The sequence below is a fragment of the Engystomops pustulosus genome, chromosome 2 (assembly GCF_040894005.1).
Source record: "Engystomops pustulosus chromosome 2, aEngPut4.maternal, whole genome shotgun sequence".
In the NCBI taxonomy this organism is placed as follows: domain Eukaryota; kingdom Metazoa; phylum Chordata; class Amphibia; order Anura; family Leptodactylidae; genus Engystomops; species Engystomops pustulosus.
Genome location: NC_092412.1, coordinates 194,731,241 through 194,756,709, shown reverse-complemented (window position 1 = coordinate 194,756,709; position 25,469 = coordinate 194,731,241). Strand labels below are relative to the sequence as shown.

General features: G+C 40.2%; 1 protein-coding gene across 2 annotated transcripts in view; it reads right to left on the bottom strand.

Moving 5' to 3' along the window:
• Positions 1–374: 374 nt before the first annotated feature.
• Positions 375–25,469, bottom strand: part of TSPAN2 (tetraspanin 2) — a 124,503-nt gene continuing 99,408 nt past the window's right edge. Inside the window, exons 3-9 of one of the 2 annotated variants that reach the window (XR_011853319.1) lie at positions 18,861–18,958; positions 18,250–18,324; positions 14,639–14,734; positions 12,731–12,811; positions 8,946–9,029; positions 1,059–3,481; positions 376–1,009 (exon numbers count right to left, since the gene is read on the bottom strand). Coding sequence is in view for 1 of the 2 variants with exons in the window: in XM_072137701.1 (XP_071993802.1) it covers positions 3,416–3,481; positions 8,946–9,029; positions 12,731–12,811; positions 14,639–14,734; positions 18,250–18,324; positions 18,861–18,958 (500 nt within the window). In the remaining variant the exon portion in view is untranslated. Of the gene's footprint in view, positions 3,482–8,945; positions 9,030–12,730; positions 12,812–14,638; positions 14,735–18,249; positions 18,325–18,860; positions 18,959–25,469 lie in introns of both variants that reach the window. The other variant, XM_072137701.1, reaches the window with a different exon arrangement.

Sequence of the window (25,469 nt, the reverse complement as noted above, 5' to 3'; positions counted from 1 at the left end):
TCCCATTAAAGAGGCAATGCTAGAAAGGATATTTCATACCAAACCTGAGGGGGCTGGTACTTTTGTAATGGTGTAAATGCTGGGGACAGTCCATTTAAATGGGCACACATGATTGTAATATCTCTGTGCATGGATGAAAAGGTTTTGTTGGGGTGACTTTCTTCACTTGAATCCGCTACTCCACAGTCTGTCTTCGAGTTCTGCAGACATCATCCAACCAAGCCAAGGGAACACTAGTATATACGCTGCAGGCCACTAGTCAACTAGCTCCCTCTGGTGGTCAGTACAACAGTATTTACAGAACATTTATATACTTCAGCATACTCATTAATATGGAACTATAGAAACATGCAAGCAAAAAACATTTTTTTTTTTAATTTATTTAATACACTTAATAATCAATAATACATAAAATATCTGAAATGATATACATGTATCTACTTTCTTTACAGGAACTTTATAGAATTATTGACATTTTTAGGTTGTTACAGTCTTTTCATATAAACATAAGGCCTCAGTCATTTTACACACAAAAGAGCACAGTAAATGTGTACAGTAGTAATTGACACAATGCTACATCTGCAGAGTATGCCATAGCATGCTATGTGGCACTGTCTTTTTAGAGCTTTACACTTCTGAAGGACACATTAAACAGTCTCTACCATTCAATACTCGCTGCATCATTGTAAGGAACAACTCCTGTCATTCACACTACATTGATGAAACCATAGGACAGCCTGCCTGCCACATGATGATTTGAACCTATCAAGTTTCACCAGGTCAGGGAAAGATAGTGCTGAATTAATAACTAACATGGGGAAAGTCCTGAGATAACAGCCAGGAGCTGTTACAGTGTACACACCATACTGCTACAGTCATTCCAGGTGCTAGAAAAAAACAACTAACAATGGGATATGACATGTACATTAGTACTAACATGCTTTTTAACATATGCATATTACTGTCCTCAGGTGAAGAGGCACAATGTCACACACAGAGAACTTGTGGCCTCATAGGGACTCAATGTGCTACCACAGAAGGTCCATGTAAGAACATGCCTTTGGCATGTGTATGAGCCCTTTTCTATGTAATGGCATGTGTGTAATAGATTTTATTGCCCTGGTCGTAAAGTGGAATAATCTGATGGCTACAGTTATTATCGAGTTACAACCCTTATGCCAGTGTGGACCAAAACTACAGGGTGTGCTATTTATATGGATACACCTAAATAAAATGGAATGGTTGGTGATATCAATTTGCTGTTTGTGGCACATTAGTATATGTGAGTGGGAAACTTTTCAAGATGGGTGTTGACCATGGCGGCCATTTTGAAGTTGGCCATTTTGGATGCAATGGGAAGAGGGTAATGTAACACATCAAAATTATTGAGAATTTAACAAGAAAAACAGTGGTGTGCTTGTTTTTAAAGTTGGTTGTAACTTTATTCTTTCAGGAGTTATTTAGAAGTTTATGACCACTTAGAAAATGTGTTCAAAGTGTTGCATTATTAATGTAACCCTCTTCTCCCACTCTTCACACACTGATTGCAAAAACACTGAATAAATGTTAGCACAGGCTTCCAGTATCCGTTGTTTTGTATGCTGCACATCTCGTTTCTTTACAACATAGTGGGCCAGTTGAATGGCCACCAAGGTCTCCTGATCTGACCCCCTTAGACTTTTATCTTTGGGGGTCGTCTGAAGGCAGCATCTGAAACAATGGATACTGGAAGTCTGAATCTTCCCCCCTCCCATATACCAATGTGCCACAAATAGGAAGTTGATATCACCAACCATTCCCATTTTATTTAGATGCATCCGTATATATGGACCACCATGTATAATGCAGAATAACTGAACAGCGCCATGGGATACGTATAATTTGACTGACATCAATAAGTCATAAGCCCTATTCAGGATCCTGGCACCACATCTTTCCACTAGAATGGCAAACCAGGACCAACATGTATGTAATACCACATCCCAGCAGCTGTCTATGGCTTATCATGGCTTTCCTTGGAAAAAGCAGCTGATGATCAGAGGTTATAACTGTATTTTTGCTTTGTTAGACAATCTTATTCAGGCATGACCATCTGTACCCTAATCACAATTCTGTGACAATTCTTCACACTTTTTTAAATACGTTGATTCATTTGTTGATATTTTTACTTAACTTTCATTTCTCAACAACTTCTTGTAGGATTAAAACTTGTTATGGACCCATTCAAAGTGCCTTATTCAGGCCAGGAAACAGGGTCATATGTTGGCAGTATTTCACTGCCCCACCAAGGTTGATGCTATAACTGAACTTATAGCATCATAGTCATCTATGTGGTTGTGATTTCCAGATCTACCTTTGGTCTACTGTGTTACATATTCACTGCATCATTTGAGTTTGGGTCACTTGTCATAGTAGTTCTGGACCATCTGACCGAGCCCTAATTCTTCCATAACTTTGGCACATGTTGTCCATGATTATACAAAAGGGTCCCCCTTTTATCTCAGAAAAAGCTTTATTTTGGCCTTGCCTTTAAAGCATAGACAAAATCAATGCTATGGGGAAGAGTCCCTATACCAGTGATGGCGAACCTTTTAAAGCCTCAGTGCCCAAACTTCAACCAAAAGCCACTTATTTATTGCAAAGTGCCAGCGCAGCAATTTAAGTAGTAATTTATTTCTCCTTGTTCATTGACAACTTTCAATCCTTCAGCCTCCCAAGGACACTAACGCAGTTGAAAGGAGGAGGGCAAATTCATCTATCATTGTAGGAAGATTCTGCAGGCAGATTCTTTGAGTTCTGTCTGGTGAACTTCCTTCTAGGGTGATGGCCTGGGTGCCCGCAGAGAGGGCTCAGAGTGCCACCTCTGGCACCAGTGCCATAGGTTCGCCACCACTGCCCTATACTAAATATAGCACAAAGATAAGTTGGTTTTTTGAGTAAAAAAATTAGAAACCTGTTTTGTAATCCTACCGGATCTACCACCTTATATCTTTCATGTCAAGCACATTATATGATTAGAATCCTACGTCTGACCCCAAACCCAACTACAAAACTAGCTGAATTCACAGCAGTCTAGCATTAGCAGGCTGTATCCAGACAACACATTCCTGTAAATGCAGCCTAAATCTGTAGTCTGAGGGAGCCAATATGAAAATCTCTTTGGGTACTTAAAGCGCAATTGCTGAATAAGCGATTCATCAAACCTTTATAAAATGTAGCTCCATGGGGGACTTTTCTATAAGCTCGGTTTTTTTATATATTGCATATCTTTATACAAAGCACAAATTTGCTAATTTTACATAGCTTGGTTATGAAACCGAAGGATTATCCAAGCTGACAGGTGTCTAACAGTCCCTGTGCCAGCAGATAGTGCTTTCATCCAGATTGGGAGAAGAAGGCACAATGCATCAGGTGATCACAACATGTCTCTTGAATTCCGGATGGCACAGCAAAGGACCATACTGAAGATCATGCCAAAGATCTGTAAAAAAATATTTATATATCATCCATTAGTGAAACTGTCAATATATGTATTTATACACTCAAAATGAAAAAAAATAAAAGATCATACTTAAAGGGATATTCCCTTCTGGACATTTACATTTAATTTAATTCATTTTCCTCAATTCTTCAATTGGATGTTATTTAAAAAAATGTTCCAGTGTGAAGATAATGGGGCAGATTTACTTACCCGGTCCGTTCGCGATCCAGCGGCACGTTCTCTGCGGTGGATTCGGGTCCGGCCGGGATTCATCAAGGTAGTTCCTCCGCCGTCCACCAGGTGGCGCTGCTGCGCTGAAAAGCATCTGAACGCACTTGAATACACCGAGGCCGGCTGAGTGAAGGTAAGCGCGTCCCAAGCGACACTTTTATTGTTTTAAATGTGGCAGTTTTTCCGAATACGTCGGGTTTTCGCTCGGCCACGCCCCCCAATTTCCGTAGCGTGCATGCCGGTGCCGATGCGCCACAATCCAATCGCGTGCGCCAAAATCCCAGGGCAATACAGGGGAAATCGGCGCAAATCTGAAATATTCGGGTAACACGTCGGGAAAACGCGAATCGGGCCCTTAGTAAATGACCCCCAATTTCTCATAAATGTAGTCATGTAGTCCCTTAGAAACGACATAGCTTCCTCGGATACAACCACCTGACATTTTGGCAGCAATGGTCAGACATGCACTATTGAGCCCTGCCTGACCACCGGGCTTCAGCGATCATTACTACAGGACGACTGTGGGACATACAGTAACTTCTGGACATTTCATATACAAAAACCTTTTGTTTCTTTGTGCAATCTCTCCAGCAGAGGTGGTCGTATCCAAGGACACAGTCATGTTTCTAATGGACCATATGACTACATTTATAAGAAATTATCTTCACACAGGAAATTTGTTTTATAACATCTAATTGAAGAAATGTTGAAATATATGGCAGATTAAAGAAACAAAATGTGAAAGCCCAGATGAGAATACCCCTTTAAGGAAAGATTTGATGCTTGTTTTCCATTAAAATATTAACTAAAACACATGTGAGGATGGGTTACTTTAAGAATGACCAGTCCACACCAGATGGAAAGTTATGTGTTCTCTAATCCTGAAGTGCTGCACGGCCATGCAGGATTGTGTGTCAAAGTAATGGCAGTCATAGTTATTGTTACTGAGCTTTCCCAGAAGCAAATAAGCAGAATCCAATGGCTAAATAAGATGATGAACAATAAGTCTGTAAGATATGCCCATTTTATTTATTTTCTCATTAATCTGAAATATTAACATTAAACTCCAAATATTGCAGATGTCTCCGCATCGAAGACCAATCGTCTTTTCTTTTGCTGTCTAGACAGGATACATGGCTTTCTACATCCATGAGACTTCAAATTACAACTAATATGAATATTAACCACATAGCTGATCACAGTCAGTTTTATTACTTGGCGGTATTTGCGGTTTCAGACTTCAGCAATATCACACCCCTACTCTATTATGTTTTCTTTAGATTAATAATGTATAGACATATCCAGCAGGGAATCCACACACACAAAATATAAATTAGTTCCTCTCCAGCCTGGGACATTAGTAAAACATCTTCCTAGTAGCTTTTCTTCATAACTTCGGGTATAGAGACTTAATCTCCCCTTAAGGAGAATCTGCTATCAGGAGACCTTTTCCTGGCTCCCCCCATGTCCCCATATAGTGTACACATTGCCGAAGAGTTTTTATAGTAAAACTGTCTTTTTCCGAAAAAAAGATGAAAGTTTAACTCTCTGTTTGCAGAGCTGTACCTCATAGATTAAATGTCAACTGTAATCTGAATGCTTTTAGTCTCAAACATACATCAGCGTAAGGACAGAATATTGTGTTACTGTTTTTAGGAAACATTGTTTATATATAAACTTTCATGTTACATTGTGTTTCTATTGTATTTCTTCTTCTATTTTTCCTCATATAGGTAGGTGTTTTTGCACATCTGCAGGCACACCACGCCAAAAAGAATCCAGAGCACACATACTTACTTAAAGGGGTTTGCTCATGAAAGAAAATTCTCAAATTTCAATCGTATAGTGATCATTTTTAACCCCTTACTTTACAACTTTACGCAGTTTTATTGCTGTTTTAGATCCTATCACTGCACAGTCTCGGCTCTGAAGCTGGAGCTACTGTGCATGTGCAGAACCCCGCTTCGCAGACGTGTGCGCGCAGCTCCTTGCAGCTGCACTCTGAAGTTGCATTGGTAGGAGGAATGCAAGAGGCTACCAGGGCGTGGAGTAGCCGCGCCATGTAGCCTCAGCTCCAGCTACTCCACGCCCCAGTAGCCTCTTTAGAAAATTTGCATATTGAGGTAATTGTCACGGATGACCCAGCGATACATGTCTCGGATCGTGGGTGCACCTGTGCGCTGCCCGGCCCGGTGTCGTGGCGTGGGTGCCCCCGCGATCCATGTTGCGGATCGTGGGTGCAACCGTGCTCCGCTGCCGCCGCTGCCCCACTCCCCCCAGGTCAGTAATTACCTGATGGCTCCATCGCGGTCCCGTCCAGGCCGCAGGTCTGTCTCCTGTCTAGGCCGCACGCCTATTCTCTAAGAATTTAAAGGGCCAGCGTCCTCCTTATTGGCGCTGGCATTCCCGGCTCTGCTATATAGCCTGGTGACTCCCAGCATCCCCTGCCGGATCTTCAGGTCATTCTTCTGAAGAGAAAGCCTTCTGAGCGTTTCCAGACGCCTCCGTGTTCCTTGGGTGTTCCCTTGTTCCTCTGGTGTTCCCGTGTTCCTCTGGTGTTCCCGTGTTCCTCTGGTGTTCCCGTAATCCTGTGGCGATCCAGTACTCCTGTGGCGGTCCTGTACACCTGTGGCAGTCCTGTAATCTTGTGGCGGTCCGGAACCTACTGGTCTCTTCTGTGGTCCTGCCAGCCGCCCTTCCGAGGTCCTGCCAGCTGTCCTTCTCAGGTCCTGCCATACCGAGATCCTGCCATCCCGAGGTCCTGCCTTCCCCAGGTCCTGCCTTCCCAAGGTGGCGTATGTATGGCCACAAGCTTGCAGCCTTATATACATCCCCCTATGGTCGTGTCAATATAGCCTTACTGGCACTTTCAGACTTGGGCATATTGATTCTGTATTCGGTCTGATTATCCCTATTGCCTCCCTTTTGAGGGTGTACCATTGCCTTTACATACTGGTTGAAGACACTAATGGTCACCCTCCCTACCAGATTCAGTTTGGCATCCCATTGTAAGTTGGAGCAGTTGTGGTCCCCCAATATGTAATGACTTTGTTTTTTTTAAAATGTTTCCATATAATTTAATTAGTTAATGTGGCCAAAAACCCTGCTTTAAAATGAAGACCTAAGCATTTTAGCACATCTTGATCGATCGGTGATATCTAGCTGTAGAATTGGGTGTTGACCTGACACTCCATTGGTTAGCAATCTGGGGCGGTGGTGAGAGATATCCGATCACACGCTTTAATATTCCATGCACTTTATTGTATTAAGGTATAACATGCTTCCTGATGCACTATGCAAGTACGTTAAACTGTAATATGCATTCTTTATTAAGATTAATATGTACTCAGTTATAATGTTAATGATGTCATGATGTCCCTTGAGGGTATTAAAGCTGGTTTATAACACTGTATAATCACTTGATAATAGGTCATTGGAGAAGCTGAAACATCATTTGTACATCTGACTATTAATGAATAAGAGTTACTTCTTCTTTACAAGAGGAGCGCTGCTTCCATGGACACTTTATTTCACTGGATACAGACTGGCTTTTTTTAAGTCAATCCTTAAAGGGGTATTCCCATTACAACAAGTAATTGCTATTGTTTTAATAATGAAAAGTTATACAAATTTCCAATATACTTTCTGTATCAATTCCCCACAGTTTTCTAGATCTCTGCTTGCTGTCATTCTATAGGAAGCTTCTATGTTTATTTCCAGTGGACAAAAATCTGACCATGGTCACACAGGTGCAGAGCTCGTTATCCCACACAGCTCTGATTAATGTCTGTAATAAAAATGAGCTGTGCACCTGCGTGACCATGGTCAGACTTCTGTCCACTGTAAGCAAACATAGAAGCTTGACTGCTGGAATCATATGTATGTGTTCATATGCTGTTTGGTATTTGACACTTATGATGTATATGTGGTATTATGCATTATGGCCAAACATCTCTAAAAGTCTTTTGCTTTCTACTTGCAACCCTTTCCTAAAAAAAAAAAACCCATATTCCAGTCTTTTTATACAATAAGTATTTTACTGGCATGAACAGTAACATTTTATAATCAAAGTCCCAGTTCATATTACCGCCATTGTTTCTATAGAAGACAGTAACAGAAACTATAAAAGGACAGTAGATGGAAGGTCTTGTGAACACTCAGAATTGTTGGCATATTTCTGTTCTCTCACATGTTCATTGAGCTAAATGTATATAGTTGCTTGCTGTGCAGTTGTAGCAATGTAAATGTAGCAATTTTTTTTTTGCTGAGGGTCAAGAACCTAAGAAATCCGGAGATTATGACTCCCAGTGATTGTAAATTATTACTCAAAGTCTAGTTTCTGGTTTCCATCTCTAGGTGTCACTATCATGCAAGGGAAACTCTTAGAATTAGGAGTTTGCTTGAAGATAAATTGGGCCTTTTATGTGTCAGAAGAGGACACACATACGGCACAAAAATGCCATATTGGCTTTAATATGTGTTTCTTATATGTTTTTTGTATAGTTTATAACTGTATTTTATTCTTTTTAAGTTGTTTGGAAACAAATTTGTTGGAAATGTTTATTATTATCTTTTACAGGAGTTGTCCTGGATAATTTTTTATATATACAGTATATGGTTTAGGAGGTTGTAAAAATAATAAAGAGCCACCCATCACTGCCAGCTTCTGTATACAGAGGCCAACAATAAGGCGGCGTTGACAGCCGCATATGCTACAGCCTGTAACTGCTGCTGTAGAAGTACGTGCTCTGTCAACATAACGTCACTGCCAGCCTCTGTATACAAGTTAAAGATGGCAGTGACGGGTGGTGCAAGGGGAGCTTCAAGAATGGTGAAAATGAGCTTTTAAACTCAACCTGCTGGTCCAACTCAACCCACCTGGGTTCATGTGGCAGACTGATGTATCTGGTTGTCATTATTATACCATATGGGCTATGTCATACCTGGGCTAAAGTAGGTACTAAAAAAGGGCATCATTCTAGATAAAAAGTGAGTAGAGTTTAGCTTGTGCCATTGAAAAGCCTTTCAACTTATTGTGTCTCTGAAAGATTATTGTTAAGGAACAATCTAGTTCTAAAATGTCATAACAGGAGGCAATAACATTTGCACCATTAAATTCTACAATACTATGACAATTCTATATATTCTAATCCCTAATAGTGGCCTCACTGCATTTGTGAGGCAGCTGAAGTGTTAAGTTTGGTAATGTTTCAATCATTTACAAAATACTCACCGTAATTCCTGCTGTAGCAACTGCAAGTATTCCCACAATCTGGAACTGCTTATGTAACACCTTCTCAATCTCTGGCAGACAGTCCTGTGAAGATCCAGATATAAACATAATACAAGTATTTCAGTACAATTCTCAATGCACTTCTATATGTAACATGCGGCAGGCCAGTGGAAGATTAGTGGATGGAAGTAGTTTTACATGGAGGATGGTGGTTGTACTCCTCCTATAGGCTTATTCTGTGCATAATAAATGTGGCAATGTCTGTACTGAAACCCTCCACACTCCCAAGATGCAGAGTGAGTACGGAGGGGGTACCACTTGGGTAGTAGTCCCCCCGATGGACACTGTTGTTATGACGGAGGTTGGTCATGGTCAAGAAGACCCTTAATTTTGAACATGTAGAATGTAGGGATTTATAAAACCAGAACTTGTTGAACTCTTCCCCAAACTTGGAGGCACATTTCTTTAACATGACTGTTGGCTTATAATCTTAAAGGGGTTGTACCAAGTATTTAAGTTATTTACAATCCACAGGATAGGGAATAACTTGCCAATTGGTGAGGGGATGAGCGCTGTCTCCCCCCCCCCACCACCCCACACACACACACTGATCACTTGAGAGAATGGGGATCCTGCTCTCACTGATGGGTGGAGCACTTTAGATAGGGGATAACCTAAATACTTGGAACAACCCCTTCAAGGCTGATACAAGATGGTAATGGACAAGGTGGCTTTAGTTGGACCTCACTTCTGCATAATACTTAAAGGGGTATTCTCATCTGGGGAATAAAATTTTATTTGATTCATCTGCCATACATACATATTTCTTCAATTGGATGTTATCATACAAATGTACCTGTGTGATGACAATTTCCCATGTAGCAATGCTGTCTCTTAGACACTACACCGGAAGGGTAATAATACTCCTCTTACCATTTTTGAGGAGTATGAAATTTTCAGTCATACAAATAAATAACTTGTAAGTGTATATTGTGCTTAAAGGGGTTTTCCCATGAAAATTCTCACATTTCAATCATCTAGTGATGTTAACACAATAAAGATCATTTTAACCCCTTACTTTACAATTTTACTCAGTTTTATTGCTGTTTTAGCTCCTATCACTCCCTTGGCTGCTCAGTGCAAAATCCCAGGGTGTTCTCAGGGCCTCTTTAAGCAGGCACATTACTGTATTATCCTTCTAGTTCAATGTGGTTACATTATCAGGGTACAGGTGTATATACACTTTCATCTGGCTTCTGACATTGTACTAACACACTGACAGATACAAAGAGAGATGCATGAGATGCATGATGCCCATTACACAGACTTTTACACTGTTACACTGTGAGCTCTGCTACATCTCACAGATATGTGCCTGCCTCCCCCTTCCCCTTGATCACTTATCTTCTTGTAGCTTGAAGTTTGCAGTTTGCAGCCTCTCTCTCTGTTCACAATGTGCTGGCAGGATGTGATCAGTAGGTGTCTCTGAGCTCTGTGTAGGGGGCATGGCTACAGGCTCAGAGCAGAGAGACATAAATCTCATCTACATAATCTTACACGGGAATCCAAGATGGCGGCCCGATCCCATGTCAGATGTTACAGGGTCGTGTCTAGGGGCAACTGAAATTGTGTACACCAGGACTGAATGGACTTACATCTGTGAAATGATGCAGTTTTGTTAATAACAGTGAATTAGAGAATGTGTTATTTTGTTATCCTGAGTAGATATAAGAAACCTGTCTTCGTGGGAATACCACTTTAAATAGCCAATTTAGGCATTTCAGTCATCATGCAATAAACAAGGGCAGCTTGACCATTTTACACCTCCCATGATGGTTGCTGGCCTTCTCACCCTCACCAGACCGGGAAATATTGATCCAATTCTGCACCCATGGCTACATTACAGGGGTCCTGATCCAGTTCTTCTCCTATGGATACATTGCAGGGGTCCTGATCCATTTTGCTCCCATCACTGCATTATAGAGGGTTCTGTTCCCGGTGTGGTTCCTTGTATTATAGTTATTTTTTTAAAGAACAGCTTCAAATTTATTTATAAGGGTCAGGGGCCACTATAATTACACATATATGGTTGATGGAACTTGCAGATTTCTTTTCTGCAGCCACAACAAACCACCAGAACCATTTATAGTGAGCCCACACCATGAGAACTAATAGTGGAGGTATGTGATCCTGGACAGTCTGTTGGTGTTTTCTCCATGGCCATAGTACTGTGACACAGCTGCCCCTTCAATTCTGCTAATAACCTCTCTCCCATCCTCAGGACCACCATGCCCCAGGAAATGCCTTGGCAGTAACTTTCAAACTGCAGCTACTAAGTGAAACCTCAGCAGCCCCCTGACACCTCACCATAGCTCAGCCTCTCACCTTCTATCATTACTTTCTATTTCTGCAGCCTCTTTATGTGGGCTACAGTTTGTGTCCAGGACATAGTGAGAGGGAAGAAAAGTCCTCTGCAGTTTTATCTGCATGGGACTTTTTAGAGGAGTAAAACTGCCTCTACAAGCGTCATAGAAATTTGTAGAGGCGTTTATGTGAACTCACCACTTTCTCCTAACAGTGGCCTGGCATGCCCTCTTAAAGACCCTCCCATCCGACCATCTAGATTCAGCGTGCATAACCACAGAACGGCTATAGGACATGCAATGACTCCCAGCCATTTTATATGCAGAAACAAGTTGTTTCTTTGTGCATACCCTCCAAGGACAACAATCTCGTTTCCAATGGACCATATGTCTACATTTATGGGAAATCATCTTCACACAGGTACATTTTTTAATAACATCCAATTCAAGAAATGGATCTATATGGTAGACAAATGAAATTAAATGGCAATGGCCAATGATAATACCCCTCACTTACAGATAGATAATTGTTGATAAATTCACTTATTTTCTTTTTCCAGAAAACTGTGTAATAAAAAACAAAAATAAGTTATAAAAATATTTAATGGAGGCTCTGGCACTCTAGGGCGTAACCCCTATGTTGCTTGATGCTCTCTCTTCACATAATTATGCACACCTCTTGTGTGCACTTGTCACCTCCTCCCCTTTCCCTGGCTGAGACTTTGCTGGGATTCGCCTGAATGCAGGTCATGATAGGTGACATCAGCCAGCTCTCGGCACAGTCTCGTGCAGCCACTTTGACAATGAGGATCACAACCGTGCATACAGCCGTCTCCCAACAAAGTCTCACGGATGCGTGGTCGTGATTGTCATTGCATCGTCGGTGCGGCTGAAACAGACTGTGCCAAGAGGCGGCTGATGTCACTGACTTTCGAGCAGGGGAGAGGGAGGAGGCAATAACTATGCACACAAGAGACGTGCATAATTATGTGAAGCAAAGCACAGCACGACATAGGGGTTACGCTCTAGAACATTAGAGCCTCATTTAAATATTTTTATAACTCATTTTTCTCTTTTAATTCACTGTTTTCAGCAAAAAAAATAAGTGCATTTATCTGCAAAAACACAGAAATCTGTAAGTAAGCTCTGCTCAGAAGTACTTTAACAAAGTGGTTGATTTTCTTTAAGTATCTGGAAATGATCCCTCAACAACCTTTTCTGTAATGTCTGTCTGAATGGTCTCTTCAAATGTACAGCGTCAAGGGATTCACTTTCCCTGGACTAACCAGAGGCCTGTGAATTCCTGGAAGGTGGGAGGTTCTATTAACATTTGCCATTAAGAAATTCAGCCACTGCATCTTGAAATACATAATATTTAATACTGTATTTGGAATACCATGGATTGCCCTGGAAGCATCATACCTTGTGCTCCTTATAACTGTCCACACATAGGCTTCTCACATTTTCTGCACTCTTGGGGTCTTCAATCCCACAACATTTTGCCTGGAAATAGAAATAAGAATATTGAATGTGCAATAAAATAATCCAAACAGGAATATTGACTTACAAGAAGAAAACATAATGGGGGGAAAAGCACTTTGTAAAACATGTATAACTACATGCTGAAGTTTTTAAAACTATAAAACACCATAAACATTAGCAGATGTAGAGGATATACAAGATAATGCAGCTGTATGCTTTTTATTGACTTAATGTGAAAGTATTACCTAAAGTGCTGAACTTAAATTGTGTCTTCTGGTTCTTATTGATTTTTACAAAAAAAAACAAAAAACAGAGCAATGTCCATATTGTGTTGATTACCTTTTTCTTTCTATAGTTATGGCATTTTTTCTGCTGCTTGTCATAAATCTTCCTTAGCAATAGAGAAGTGGGCAGGGTCTTACCTCTTCCTGCCTTTGCCCTAAAGCTGAGTCAATTACATCCTACCTATAGATCACTTGATGCCCTGTGTTCTCTTATGAAGATGCTAAGCAGAAAATCCAATGATATTTCAACAAGTAAATCCACTGAGCTCTGCATTGTTTGTATATACATGATGTATACAGTATAGTAATTAGCCTGACAGCTTTCACCACATGGAGGAGAATGGAACATATAATAAGTATTAGAAACAACACTGAAATATTTACATATAGTGTGTGCTGGGAGAGCACTAAGGGTTAGCAGCTTCCCTACTGTGTAGATAGTTTTCTCAGAGGAAAGGTTGGGGAAAGAGTGCTGCAGAGGAGTGAAGGGTCCTCTAAATAATACAGCTTGTTGAGTTGCAGAGAGAGACACAAAAAGTTATGCAGGAGCACAGCCCAGGATGGAGGGCCTTATAGGTAACATGTGAGACTATCTGCCTCCTCAATACGTTTGTATCGAAAAAACTGCAAAGACACAAGGCTCTCTTGCCAGGTACATAGATAATGAAAGTATTTGGCAAAATGGTCTTACATGACAAGAGCTATTAATTTATGCAAAAAAAAATATTGTTGGACTGATGCTCATCGCCCAACCATCCAGCAGCACAGTCCTAGATTCCAGACTTTGTCCTGGGCGGTGGAGAGTATGTCTCTAACATCAAATCTATCTGCATCCTGTGAAGGTTTGGGAGGGATGGTGTATTTACAGGGTGTGGACATTTTAAAATCAGACACAGAAAAGGGGGCATTGTACAGGGCAGGGCCCCTTTCATGGTGGGCAAATGCTTGTGATTCGAACAGCAGATAGCATACGGGCTACATTGAAGTGCATTGTGCACAGCACGGTGAGCACACAGGTTTGTCACTTTACCGTCCCATCACTGGAAACAAACTTACAGCCTGACTGCACGGCTCCCTATGGAGAGGCGAGACGTGCTCCCCCCTCCCTTCTCCAACTGAACGTATGCTAGGGGCCCAAGGGCCACTAAACTGAGTATTATACTGTGTGGAAAAGGTAGGGCGTGGGTTAAGGGACCTGGTAAAGGGCATGGCTTATTGCACACAACAAAAATTGTGCCGTGCTAGGAGTGCCACTCTTTTTGTTTCTCTTTCTCCAACGCAAAACTTGGAAGGTATGCAAAAGGGAATTAAAACCAGTCACCACTATCTGAGCCACCACATAGGATTGATGGATTACGGGCACCCTCGGCTTTACAGCAGGGTGAGGTTCTGATGACTATTCCTGTTCCCTCTTGTTGCTGTGCTGTCATAAAGACATTTGGATGCCAATGTAGCCACAGATGCACACGTTATTCATAGCCAGGCCAAGTAGGATATACAGACTTTTGAACTTCATTTTTTTAATCTCTCCCAAAAAGTATGTTTGCTAAAACTGAATACTTACAATTGTGTGAAAATCTTGTAAAGTTGTGTTTTCTCCTCTATTGTTTACATAATCGTAGTAGGCATCAGTGTATAGTTTCTTCGCATGTTTCACAGCCTAGGAAAAAAACACGATCCACCAAATTACAATACAATATCATATCAAATATTATACCATACATTCATTTAATACAGTGGATTCTGTGGTAAGGATGGAAGGAATACAACATGAAACAGAAACTAACTTGTATGATAGAGACTTTACGGGGAGTTGCTGCTGTGTATAATTTTCATGCAGGTTGCCAGACGGAAAACCTGAACTTTATTAGATTTGATGGTAAACCGAAGCAAACAGGCAAAACGAATTACATGGACATCTTCCGATCTCACCCAATATGGCATAGTTATCAGGACCTCTGCGCCACTCCAGTGGCGCAAAGGCCCTGAAATAAATGCAAATGCTAGCTTATTGATAGCACTTGCGATTATTTGCCCCAATCCGATACATTCACGCCAGTGGGGAGTGAAGGGGGGTGTGGCTGGGCGAGTGGAAGGCGCAGCCGTCCGGGAGTGGGCCAGCGTGGGGCGTTACTGTCCCCGTGTCGGCGCACACGCTGCTGCTGGCAACTTTTCACTGCCTCTTGATGTATGCTGCTGTGAAAATGCAGCGGCAGGGCTATTATACGCTGGCGCACGAAGTACGCAGAAGTTACATCTTCTATGGCATGGGTGTAGTTTAACAGTCATATACAAGCTAGTTATAGATATATTTATATGGTTGATTGGATTGAGATCTGTGATACATACTGCATGGAGACCCTACCTCGCAACTTATAGTATTTTCTGATAGAGCTCTGAAGTGAACCTACACAACATTAAGCCAGTGACGTTTATATGATGGCTGAAGGCTGTAAGTCAAAGATCAATACTGAGATCTCTATTAGGTCCTAACTACTTTCTAGATAAGAAGGTTCCTACACACTAACACAGAAGGTGATTATTCCCAGTAAGAGCAATAAGACTATGGAACTCAAGTAATTCAAGTGAGGATTGGAAAAAGAATTTTCGAACCAATAAGTCGGCTTTCTTTGTCTTATTGAATATGAAGAGTTATGTTCCAGAACAATAGCAGATGGCAGATGCTTCAGCCAGTGTATAGTAGCTATAGTTTCATTATTTGCAAGCACTGTATCAAATTCATGTAGAATAAACTGTGTTAAATAAATATTTAGTGGCTGAACAGGCCAGACAAGCCAGAAACCTGTTGTGTCAGTAGGCAGATTCTACCGCCTGGCACAAGGCAATAGAGATTACGTTTATCGTAATTTACACTTTAGCATGTCATCATTTTATTACATTATATGAGTCTTGGAATGCTAAAAACATACAACAAAATACCAACCTGCAACTGGAAAATCTAGTTTAATTTGTACAAATCTATTTTATACCTTTAACACTTTCCTCACCAAGGGGCTATGGTACCTGAAGGTTCAGGTCAATTATTACAGTTCTGTTCCGCTCTTCTTAAAATGACAATATCTTTGGAACAGCTTAACAATTTTGCTTTGATATTTTCATGACATGTGAGACTTTAACTTGATAGTTTAGTTTTATTCATTAAATGTTTTTTTTTCTAAATAGAATTATCAGATAACTAAAATATGAAATAATAAATATTTTGTGATTTTTAATAAGCAGTAAAACTGAATAGAAGTTTTATGTCACAGCTACAGAGGCAGAGTGTGCGTGTACTTCTGCAACCTGTAAGCTCTTACTACATCCAGCTCCTCATTCATTCTGCAGTTTAAAGAGATTTTAATATTGCACCATTTCTAGGTTTCTAGGTTCTAGGTTCCGGGGCTCAGTAGATAAAGTCGTTTAAAGTGTGCCCCTGCATTGATGTCTAAATACATGCTATCTGTGGAGGGTATGTACAATTAGCATTTGAACAGGGTTAAAATGGCGGCATTAAAAATTCAGAAGATAAAACAGTCTCCTGCTCCCTAAAATATTCCCTGGTTTATCAATCCAAACAGCCCCCTCATGGATTTTTTTATAAACAGCTCCCCTCACCTCCATGGATTCCTTAAGTACAGCCTTACGTGGGCCTCATCAGCAGCTCTGGGCCCAGGCACTTGCCCAGTATGCCCAGTGCTGGCCCTGCTAGACCACTAATATATTTTTTTTTACTGCCGAATTGGGGCACATTACCTGGTAATCTCAGTCCCATCCGTCTCTAAATTAAAGAAAATAATGATTTATGAAGTTGCTGAAGTTGAACCCCAGACTTATCCCTGGCAGGTTCCAGCTAATACACATTGCACCACTGACTCCAAGACAGTGGGGCTTATTTACTAAGGGTCGCGGATCACACCTTCATCCGCCGCTTTCGGGGATTGCGCGGCTTGAACTAGCTTCCATATGACACAAATTATGGGGCATGCTGTCGGATGATCCAACCGATTCGGACTGAGCGTGGGATTTAACTTTCAAATTTTGTCGCAAGACAATGCACTTACATGCACCAGGAAGAAGAAGGTGAACTCTGGCAGACCTGAGCGGGGAAGCGACACATCAGGCGCACGATCTTAGTGAACGCGGCACAGTGCATTACACACGGACAATGCACTTTCTGTGAACTCCGCTGACCAGGTAAGTAAATGTACCCTAGTATGAGTTCCTGAGCATGCATAGTGAAACGGGATGTAATGTACTCAGTTTTAAAGGGGTTATCCGGGTTTTAAAAATGACTTAGGGCCGGGCGGGCTATTTAAAAATAATAAACATGTACTTACCTCCTCCAGCGCCGCTGATGTCCTGTGCCACGGTCCCTTCGATCCGTGCCTCTGTTTGTTTACAGGGGCACAGAAGCCGCGCACAGGGAGCTTCCAGTCCACGCTGTGGTCGGCTCCTCCCATGCGTCCCTATCTCTCAGCGTTGTAAGCGCTGGGAGATGGTGTCGGATGGTAGCTCCCGGCCAGTCAGAAGCTCCCTGTGCGCCCTTGTAATGAAACCGGTGCACAGAGGATGTAAGTAGATGTTTATTATGTTTAAATAGCCCACCCCAGCCGGCCCTCAGTCATTTTTAAGACCCGGATAACCCCTTTAATACTGAAATGCACCTGTGCTGGAAGACACCAAAGATGATTCCAGGAGTCCTTTCCATTAACTTCAAAGTTATAAATCTTGCTGATGGAAAGAAAGATGGGAATTGGGATATAGAGGTTTGAACACCAGGAGCAGACTACACTGTGCAATATGTCATAGCAATATAAACAAGAGTTGTGATATCAAATAAAGAAGCCTTTATCAGCATAAAAGGAATACACGATTTTTGGTGAAAAGTGGAAGTTGTCTAAGTGGAAGCAGTTACACTATTTTATCTTATAATTATCATTCTTGTCCCCTAGTTTTTCATGTTATGCATATTAGCTCTCTTGTTGTGCATATTAGCCTACAACAATCCTTATATCTATATGGGACCCTAGATCTAAAGCAGCATAATTCTCCAACATCCTTCTTGTGCTTCCTAATTGAGAGAGCCCCATTTTCCCTAGGGCTGCACCTACAGTATAATTGACATGCATATAGTACATATAATCACAATAAATGGTAACAAATTGTTTATTGTACCTCTTGTCTCCCCAAAAATGCAATGACTCCAGCAGTGACTTCAGCAGCAAAAATGACCAGCAAACAGACAAAGAACTATAACAAAGGAGAAAACAATATTACAAACAACACTAACTGTGTGACCTATGCTATAGATTAGCTTAATGTATTTCTCATTAGGTGATCTCTTACCTAGACGTGCTGTTCATCTTGATGATATCTACCACCTCGCTGACCTTTTTGTATTGTTTGAAAAACTTAAAATTCTAATTATATAATAACATTTCTAAAGGAATATCATTCCCTTTAGAAATTATATGCAAATGTTCCATCTCTTGACAGTTGTATCAATGGAGATTATGCAAGATAAATCCACAAGAGCAGCACAACTTCCATCAAAGCAGCACGCCAGTAGATAAATCACCCCCATGGACTATGTGGTCTTTGATAGAGAAATGAATGTCCTGGGAAAGCAACCTTCTATCATCCTAATCTCTCTTGTGTTCACAGTCAAATAAGTCTTTGTGAATTTTTTTTTTTTTACATGTAAGTTTGGTGACTTAACCTTATGCATTGGTTTAGTAAATGAAATAATCATCTGGTAGAAATCTACAGCACATTTATTCTCTTACCGCTCCAAGCAAACATTGAGATTCACGAGCTGCTCCACAACAACCAAAGAAGCCGATAAGCATCATCAAAGCCCCAGCTGCGATCAGCACATAGAGACCTAAGGAGATGAAAAGCAATAGGACCTATGACTTAGGCTTTATACTTAATATCTGATCGTTAGACAACCTAAACAATGCACAATTATTTTTTATCTCAACCCTAACACTTGTAAGCCCCATTTTTACTGGATTCCAGGTTGAACTAGAGGTGATGCAGATTTTCCAAGATGAAAAGTTCCCTAAAACCTTTGTCTGTGATACTGGATGTCAGGCAGCCTAAAATGTAACAGCTGATTTCTCATCTCTACTTGTTCAGATCTACTGTAAGCCAACTAATGATTCCTAAGACCTTAAGTATCCGCAAATTGAAATTTTAGAGGATGCTTATCATTTCATAAAATCTGACACTTTATAGGAAAATTCTAGGTAATTTCATTGTCATCAGTGCATTAGTACATACATCACTCTGCCCCCTCTCCAATGACATGAAATGACACCAAAATACCATATTAAGAATACAATGGTGGGCATTTATCAAGACCAGCATTTTTCCTGCCAGTCTTGATGCCGCCATTCTCCCTTGTACAGAGTGCACATAATGAGAATATAAGGAGGTGCAGGTCATTTCATACAGTATATTTGGTGACTGGCTTGTCACATTTGACTCCAGTAGGGCACTGGAGTCAACTGTAGTGATCTTTCACACCAGAAACCTGACGTGAAAGTAGGTTTTCGGGAACTGGTGAGGAACAGGCAAAGAAAAGCTCTATTTGGGCAAAACTTCTTGGGGAAATGGAGTAGAAAAAGACACAAACTGGGGATTTTTGAGTTTGCTAAGTGCTGATTGCTGGTAAGTTGGCCCATTCCTTCATGCAGATCTCCTATACAGCAGTGTTGTCTTGGGGCTGTCGCTGGGTAACACAGATTTTCAACTCCCTCCAAAGGTTTTCTATGGGGTTGCAATCTGGAGGCAGGCTTGTTTTTGTTTACCTTTAACATAGGGCGTGCAACACAATTCTGTCGGACATTGCATGATAAAAGTAGGGCATGATCCGACTGTGCACTGGAATACCCATTTCATTGCAGAAATTTGTGTTGCATTGGGATGTGTCACAGGCACTTCTTAAATACATGTGCAAACAGTTTGCACTAAAAAGAGCATGTTAAATCAGACAGAAAACTGGCAAAGGGGCTTTTAATGTGGGCCATTGTCTCTCATAGTTGAGGTCCATCTATGATGTCAATTGCAGCAGAATTTTTTATTTATTAATTTATTTTATATTGGCTGGACCATTATTCAAGCTCTTATACCTCTTTTGTCCCACCCAACCCCTCATCCTCACAGACTGTAAGCTCTTATGAGCAGGACCCTCACTTCTATTGTTCCATATGACTGTTTGTACTGTGTAATGTAAGATAATATTTGCATATGTTCCTCATAATCGGTAAAGCGCTACTGAATTATTATTATTAGAACTTGCACAATTGGTGGCCAACTAAATCCTTTTCCCCCCAATCTATATACTTTACTATAATCTGGGACCTAAAAGTCTATGGCTGTGGTGACATGACATTTATGTAGAGGACAGCTGTATGTGTCGTGTTTCTGCAGACCCGATCAGAAGTGTAATCTGTCCCAGGGGATGTCCCAGGGCTCTGCCAGTTACTTTGTGTCTGAAGTAGATGCTATTTTAGCTATTGGTGGCTCATACATCTATTCACAGCTGAAGAATGTATCTGCAACATGAACAGTCACACACAGAATTAAAGATCTCCATTCACCCAATAAACCAGTAGTAAATTTAAGACATATTAAAGGCAGTCTAGCAGGTCTTACAAGTAAACACAGTATTGTGTACAGCACTATTTAAGATATACTTTTCCTGTTTGCCAACAATCAGTCACTTGTTCAGGTTTCTAAATAGGTAAGCATGAGAAATCACCACTATATCTGTCAGTTTGTAACTAGCTGCCGATCCCAGCACTGCTCTTAGCTACAACAAAATCAAATGCGTTAACAAAAATGTATTATTATTATTAATTATTATTTTATATGTATCCAGTTCTCTCTCTGACTATCACTGACCATCTCTGTCCCTGACTGTCTCTGACCGTCTCTCTCTTGTCTCCGAGTGTCTATGACTTACTACACTTTAGCTCTTATAATGGTATTTATAGCTTGTGACTCGCTTTGATGAACCATAATATAAATCTGTATGAATTTACTTTCTAATACGTTGTTTATACTGAATTAGAAACTTGTATATAGATGAAATTCTGTACCTATAACATAGGTGTTATGCAGATGTTTCTGGTGATTTCCTCCAATACACTTTGCTTGTTGTTCCTTCACCCATATTCTGTATGAGAATTAATAAAAATTCATTTTTATTTTGAATAAGTTGGTTGTTTGAAGTCTGGTGTTTGTTTATGTAGAATATAGATTCATTTTGCCAGTCAAAATCAGACTGATGGCGGAACTTTACAGATTAGACGGATAATGCATTAAGGAATGTCATAGGAATGTCACAGAATAGCAATTTAAATGTATACATCATAGAACAGAAAAACTATACAAAAAGACCCCTAGGTATACTGTGAAATTATAATGCACTGCAAGGCTGTGTATTTGTGCAGTGAAATGGTTATTGCACCATGAGCTTGGATCCTTTGACCAGTGAAATAAAGACAGCAATACACTTACAAATTTCTGATCCATTATTCCAATACCAATCTAAAACCATTTTACGGTTCATTCAAACTATTTTGAGATGTTCCACAACATTTAGAATCTGGAATGTGCAACAAGTTTTTCCATTGCTTTAGGCGTTTTTCAAACTATGATGCTCATTTATCTTGAATGGCTCAGGGCAAATACAAGATACAAGCAGACTTATATACTGTAATTGTTTTATATTTTTACATAGGATTTTACATAGGGACATTGTCTCCCAGTATAAACATCTATTCATCTCTATACTTCTATGCATTGCTATACATCTACGTTTCAGCCCTTGTACCTATTACATGCTTCTGAATTACCAATAATTAACCATCTGTACCTACATTTACTATTGTTTTAATAAAAGGTACAGTCAGATAATTTGTGACACCACTTCTGTGTTTACTGTCGGGATGGCTGAAGACACACAGCAGAGTGTATTTTGATCTGTGCTTATGGAAAGGGAGCCTCTCTGTAATTGTGGAACGGCCTTTACATCATGTTGAGGGTATCTACCTGGGGAACCTCACACATAGATACATCAAGAGTTCCCCAGGGAGAACTGTTTCAATCAACCCTCGGCATCTCCCTTTTCCTTGCAATCCACTTATCGGACACCTGCCCGGCATGGAAGAGGCCTGTTCCACCTGTACCAAGTGACTGTGACCCAGTTAAGCACTAGGCTGCAGTCGAGCCAATTTGGTTGCAAATATTGTGGTGGAAACTAAACTAAAGGTGATATGAACCTGATTTTTTACACAAATTAGAATTTGCCAACTTATTTACAATGGGTGAGAAATCTGGGACAAATTTTGGCTATATCCCTTTGTTTAATCCTAAACCCAGTTCTGGGAAGGCCGTTTTCCATTAAGCCATGTCCCCAAGATAACTTGCAACTGGACCACAGCTAAAGCGAATGGGAACTTCAATAAAAACTGAGTTCACAATTCTGCCATCTGAACCAAAGTCCTATTTTAATATTTTGGGAACACCACTCAAATTTTACAATACCTTCAGCTTTGATTGCAGAAAAGCTGATAATTACTTTAATGTTTGTGGCCTGAGGTCACTTACACACCATTTCTCTGTGATTTAATAATAATCAAACACTTGTAGCCTGCCACTTTGTCTCTTTGATCCCCCTTTCTGTGTTTTCTATATCTCCGGCTGTTTATGACTTCCTATATTGGTGAACACGCTGTGTATGAACATATTTACATTGTCTGGTAGATAAAATAGCTCCAATACAACCCCCAGGGTGGCTCAGAACAGAACCAACCAGTTATAATTGTCATCAAGTCATGAAATTATCAGCGTTGCTGTTTTGACTCCCAAGCGGCTCACAACAACGTTACTCCCTTGTCATGTCAGCTTAGGATTCTGCATAGCGTGGATTTACAGAAAACAACTATGAATGGGCCATTATTGGTTTTGTCTGACACAGAACCTTTAGGCTGAACTCATTTTATGCCTGTAGTTACACTTCAAAGTTGTTCGAAACTTTAAAGAAAAATCCGCTTTCTAGATCAATTTCAGTTTTTTCGTTTTCGTTTCTCGCTTCTCGTATGAAAAAACAAACAAACATATTTTCTTATTTTCCCATTTACAGAGCTTTTCTATGAGGGCTTGTTATCTGCAGCACAAAATGTACTTTGTAGTGCCATTTATTATCATGTGCAGCTTACTGGGAAGCTGGAAAAGAATTCCAAATGCAGTGGAATTGACAAAAACAGAAACAGTTGCACTATTTTCTAGTGGCCTTCGTATCTGTGGCTTTTACTTCGCAGTCTGAAAAACAAAAACCTTTTTAAACTTTAGGTCAGTATTATCGTTTGACATCCATTTTTAATCCACCTGTCAGTTTTTAATTAATAACCACATAAAAGTGGTATGTATAAATGTTAGTCTATTTTTTACTTTTGTGCCAGCAGATGGCAGTGGGCTGTGAAGGGGCGTGAAGGGGGGTGGGGCGCAGTCAGATGAGCGTGGGCGCTGTGCAGGACCCTGCCATATACATCAAGAGGGCGAAGCCTCTTGATGTATCGGGCTGCACCAGAGCAACGGCGGATGATAAATAGCCCCCTGTAGCTTTTTTATAAAATGCCAGACACATGCAATTTGTCTGTTGAGGGGAACCTTTCAGTTAACTTTACCCACATTCACTAAACATATGTTTAAAAACTGCTATTATATAGCTGAAAAACTACCAATATATTGTTCCTCCCCATGCATGTCAAGTTCCACAATCCACAAAGTTGACTCACCATCTGTAGATGTTTATGTTCTTCCAGCTCAGCTGTGCAAATAGCTTCGTGACTGACAACTTGGCTCTGCTACTTCATTCCAAATCAGGAATGAGAGAGATGTATCGCTGAAGAGAATTCCTGAGGGAGGAGGAATGAATGGACTTGATATCTCTTTAGAGAATCAGCGTCTCTTTCAATTCACTCATTCTTCCTCCTTCGGGAATTCTCTTCAGCAAGTCACATAGCCAGTGTTTCTATCAGGAAGCCAGAGTTGTGGCTAAGCGGGAAGAACGCCAATATGCCAGACAGCTGAAAGTATGGGGTCATCTGCATGGTGAGTCAACTTTTCAAATCACTGTGGAACTTAACATGCGTAAGAAGGAATGGAATATAGGGATAGTTGTACTGCTGTATAATAGCTGTTTTCAAAATTATGTTTAGTTAGTGTGGGTTAGTTTAACTTACAGGTTCCCTCTAAAACAGACACACGGATGCAAAATTGATACCAAACAGATGCAAATCAGCCTTAAAAAATGGATGGTTGCTAGGATACATTCTTTAGAGGCATAAAGTTTGTAGCAAAATTCATCCATTTTTTTCATGGACAGTAAAAAAAGCCACACAAATGCAATTTTCCTGCCACATGGATACAAAACAGATACAAATTGAATGTGAAAGACAGACGTTAATGTGTGCATTTCAAATCCTAGAATCCCCTCAGTGGACATTTGTCCTTGCTCTATTTTTTTACTAAATCATAAAAACTTAATTTCATATGGAGCATCAGAAATCCCCACACAGGTTTATTTAAAAGAAATGGAAATGGAAAACAATTTCTCAATGTATAATAGCCCTTTAATGCCAATATGGATTGAAAAAGAATAACATTACTTTACTTTATTCTTCTATAGATTTCAGCTCTTCTGAATAAGGGCAATGAAACCTGATGGGTGTATGAGCTTTTTATTGGTAAATACAGCTCTGAGTAATATTAAACTTAATCACCATATAGGCATCTCCAATCTATTACGGGTCAATACTGCAGTTTCTATGTAATTTGAGCCTCTATAAATGTAGTAGAAATACAAGGCGGTAAAAATATTCTTTAGCCTCCCGCATGGAAAATGAGCTTCATGGGAAATTCTACTAAAGTCTTTGAAACAATTAATTATATGGCTTTCAAACATTGCAGACCTATTTTGGAGCTTTCTATGTTAAGCTAATGACAAATCACATTTAAGGCTTTGCTCAGATGAGGAGCCGAAGCTCAGCTGCTTTGTTTAGATTTCCTTCCTGAAGTTTATCCTGACATGGTTATACAATAGAAATAAGGCCATCAGATCTTCAGATCAGATTTTTACAATATACTCAAGACTTCTTAAAAGGATCTTAAAGTAAAATTCCAGGGAAACTGACAATTTAGGTATGTTTTATGCTAACCATAAACACTAGCATGAGTTGCAACAAAATTATCAAAATGTAGGTAAGATCTTTGAAATGTTTTAACTTTCCCAACTAATGTCTCTGAATTATCATGACTTTATTTTTTAACCTCCTTTTACTTCTTAGATGTTGAAAGCATAACTGTGAAGTTATAGTGAT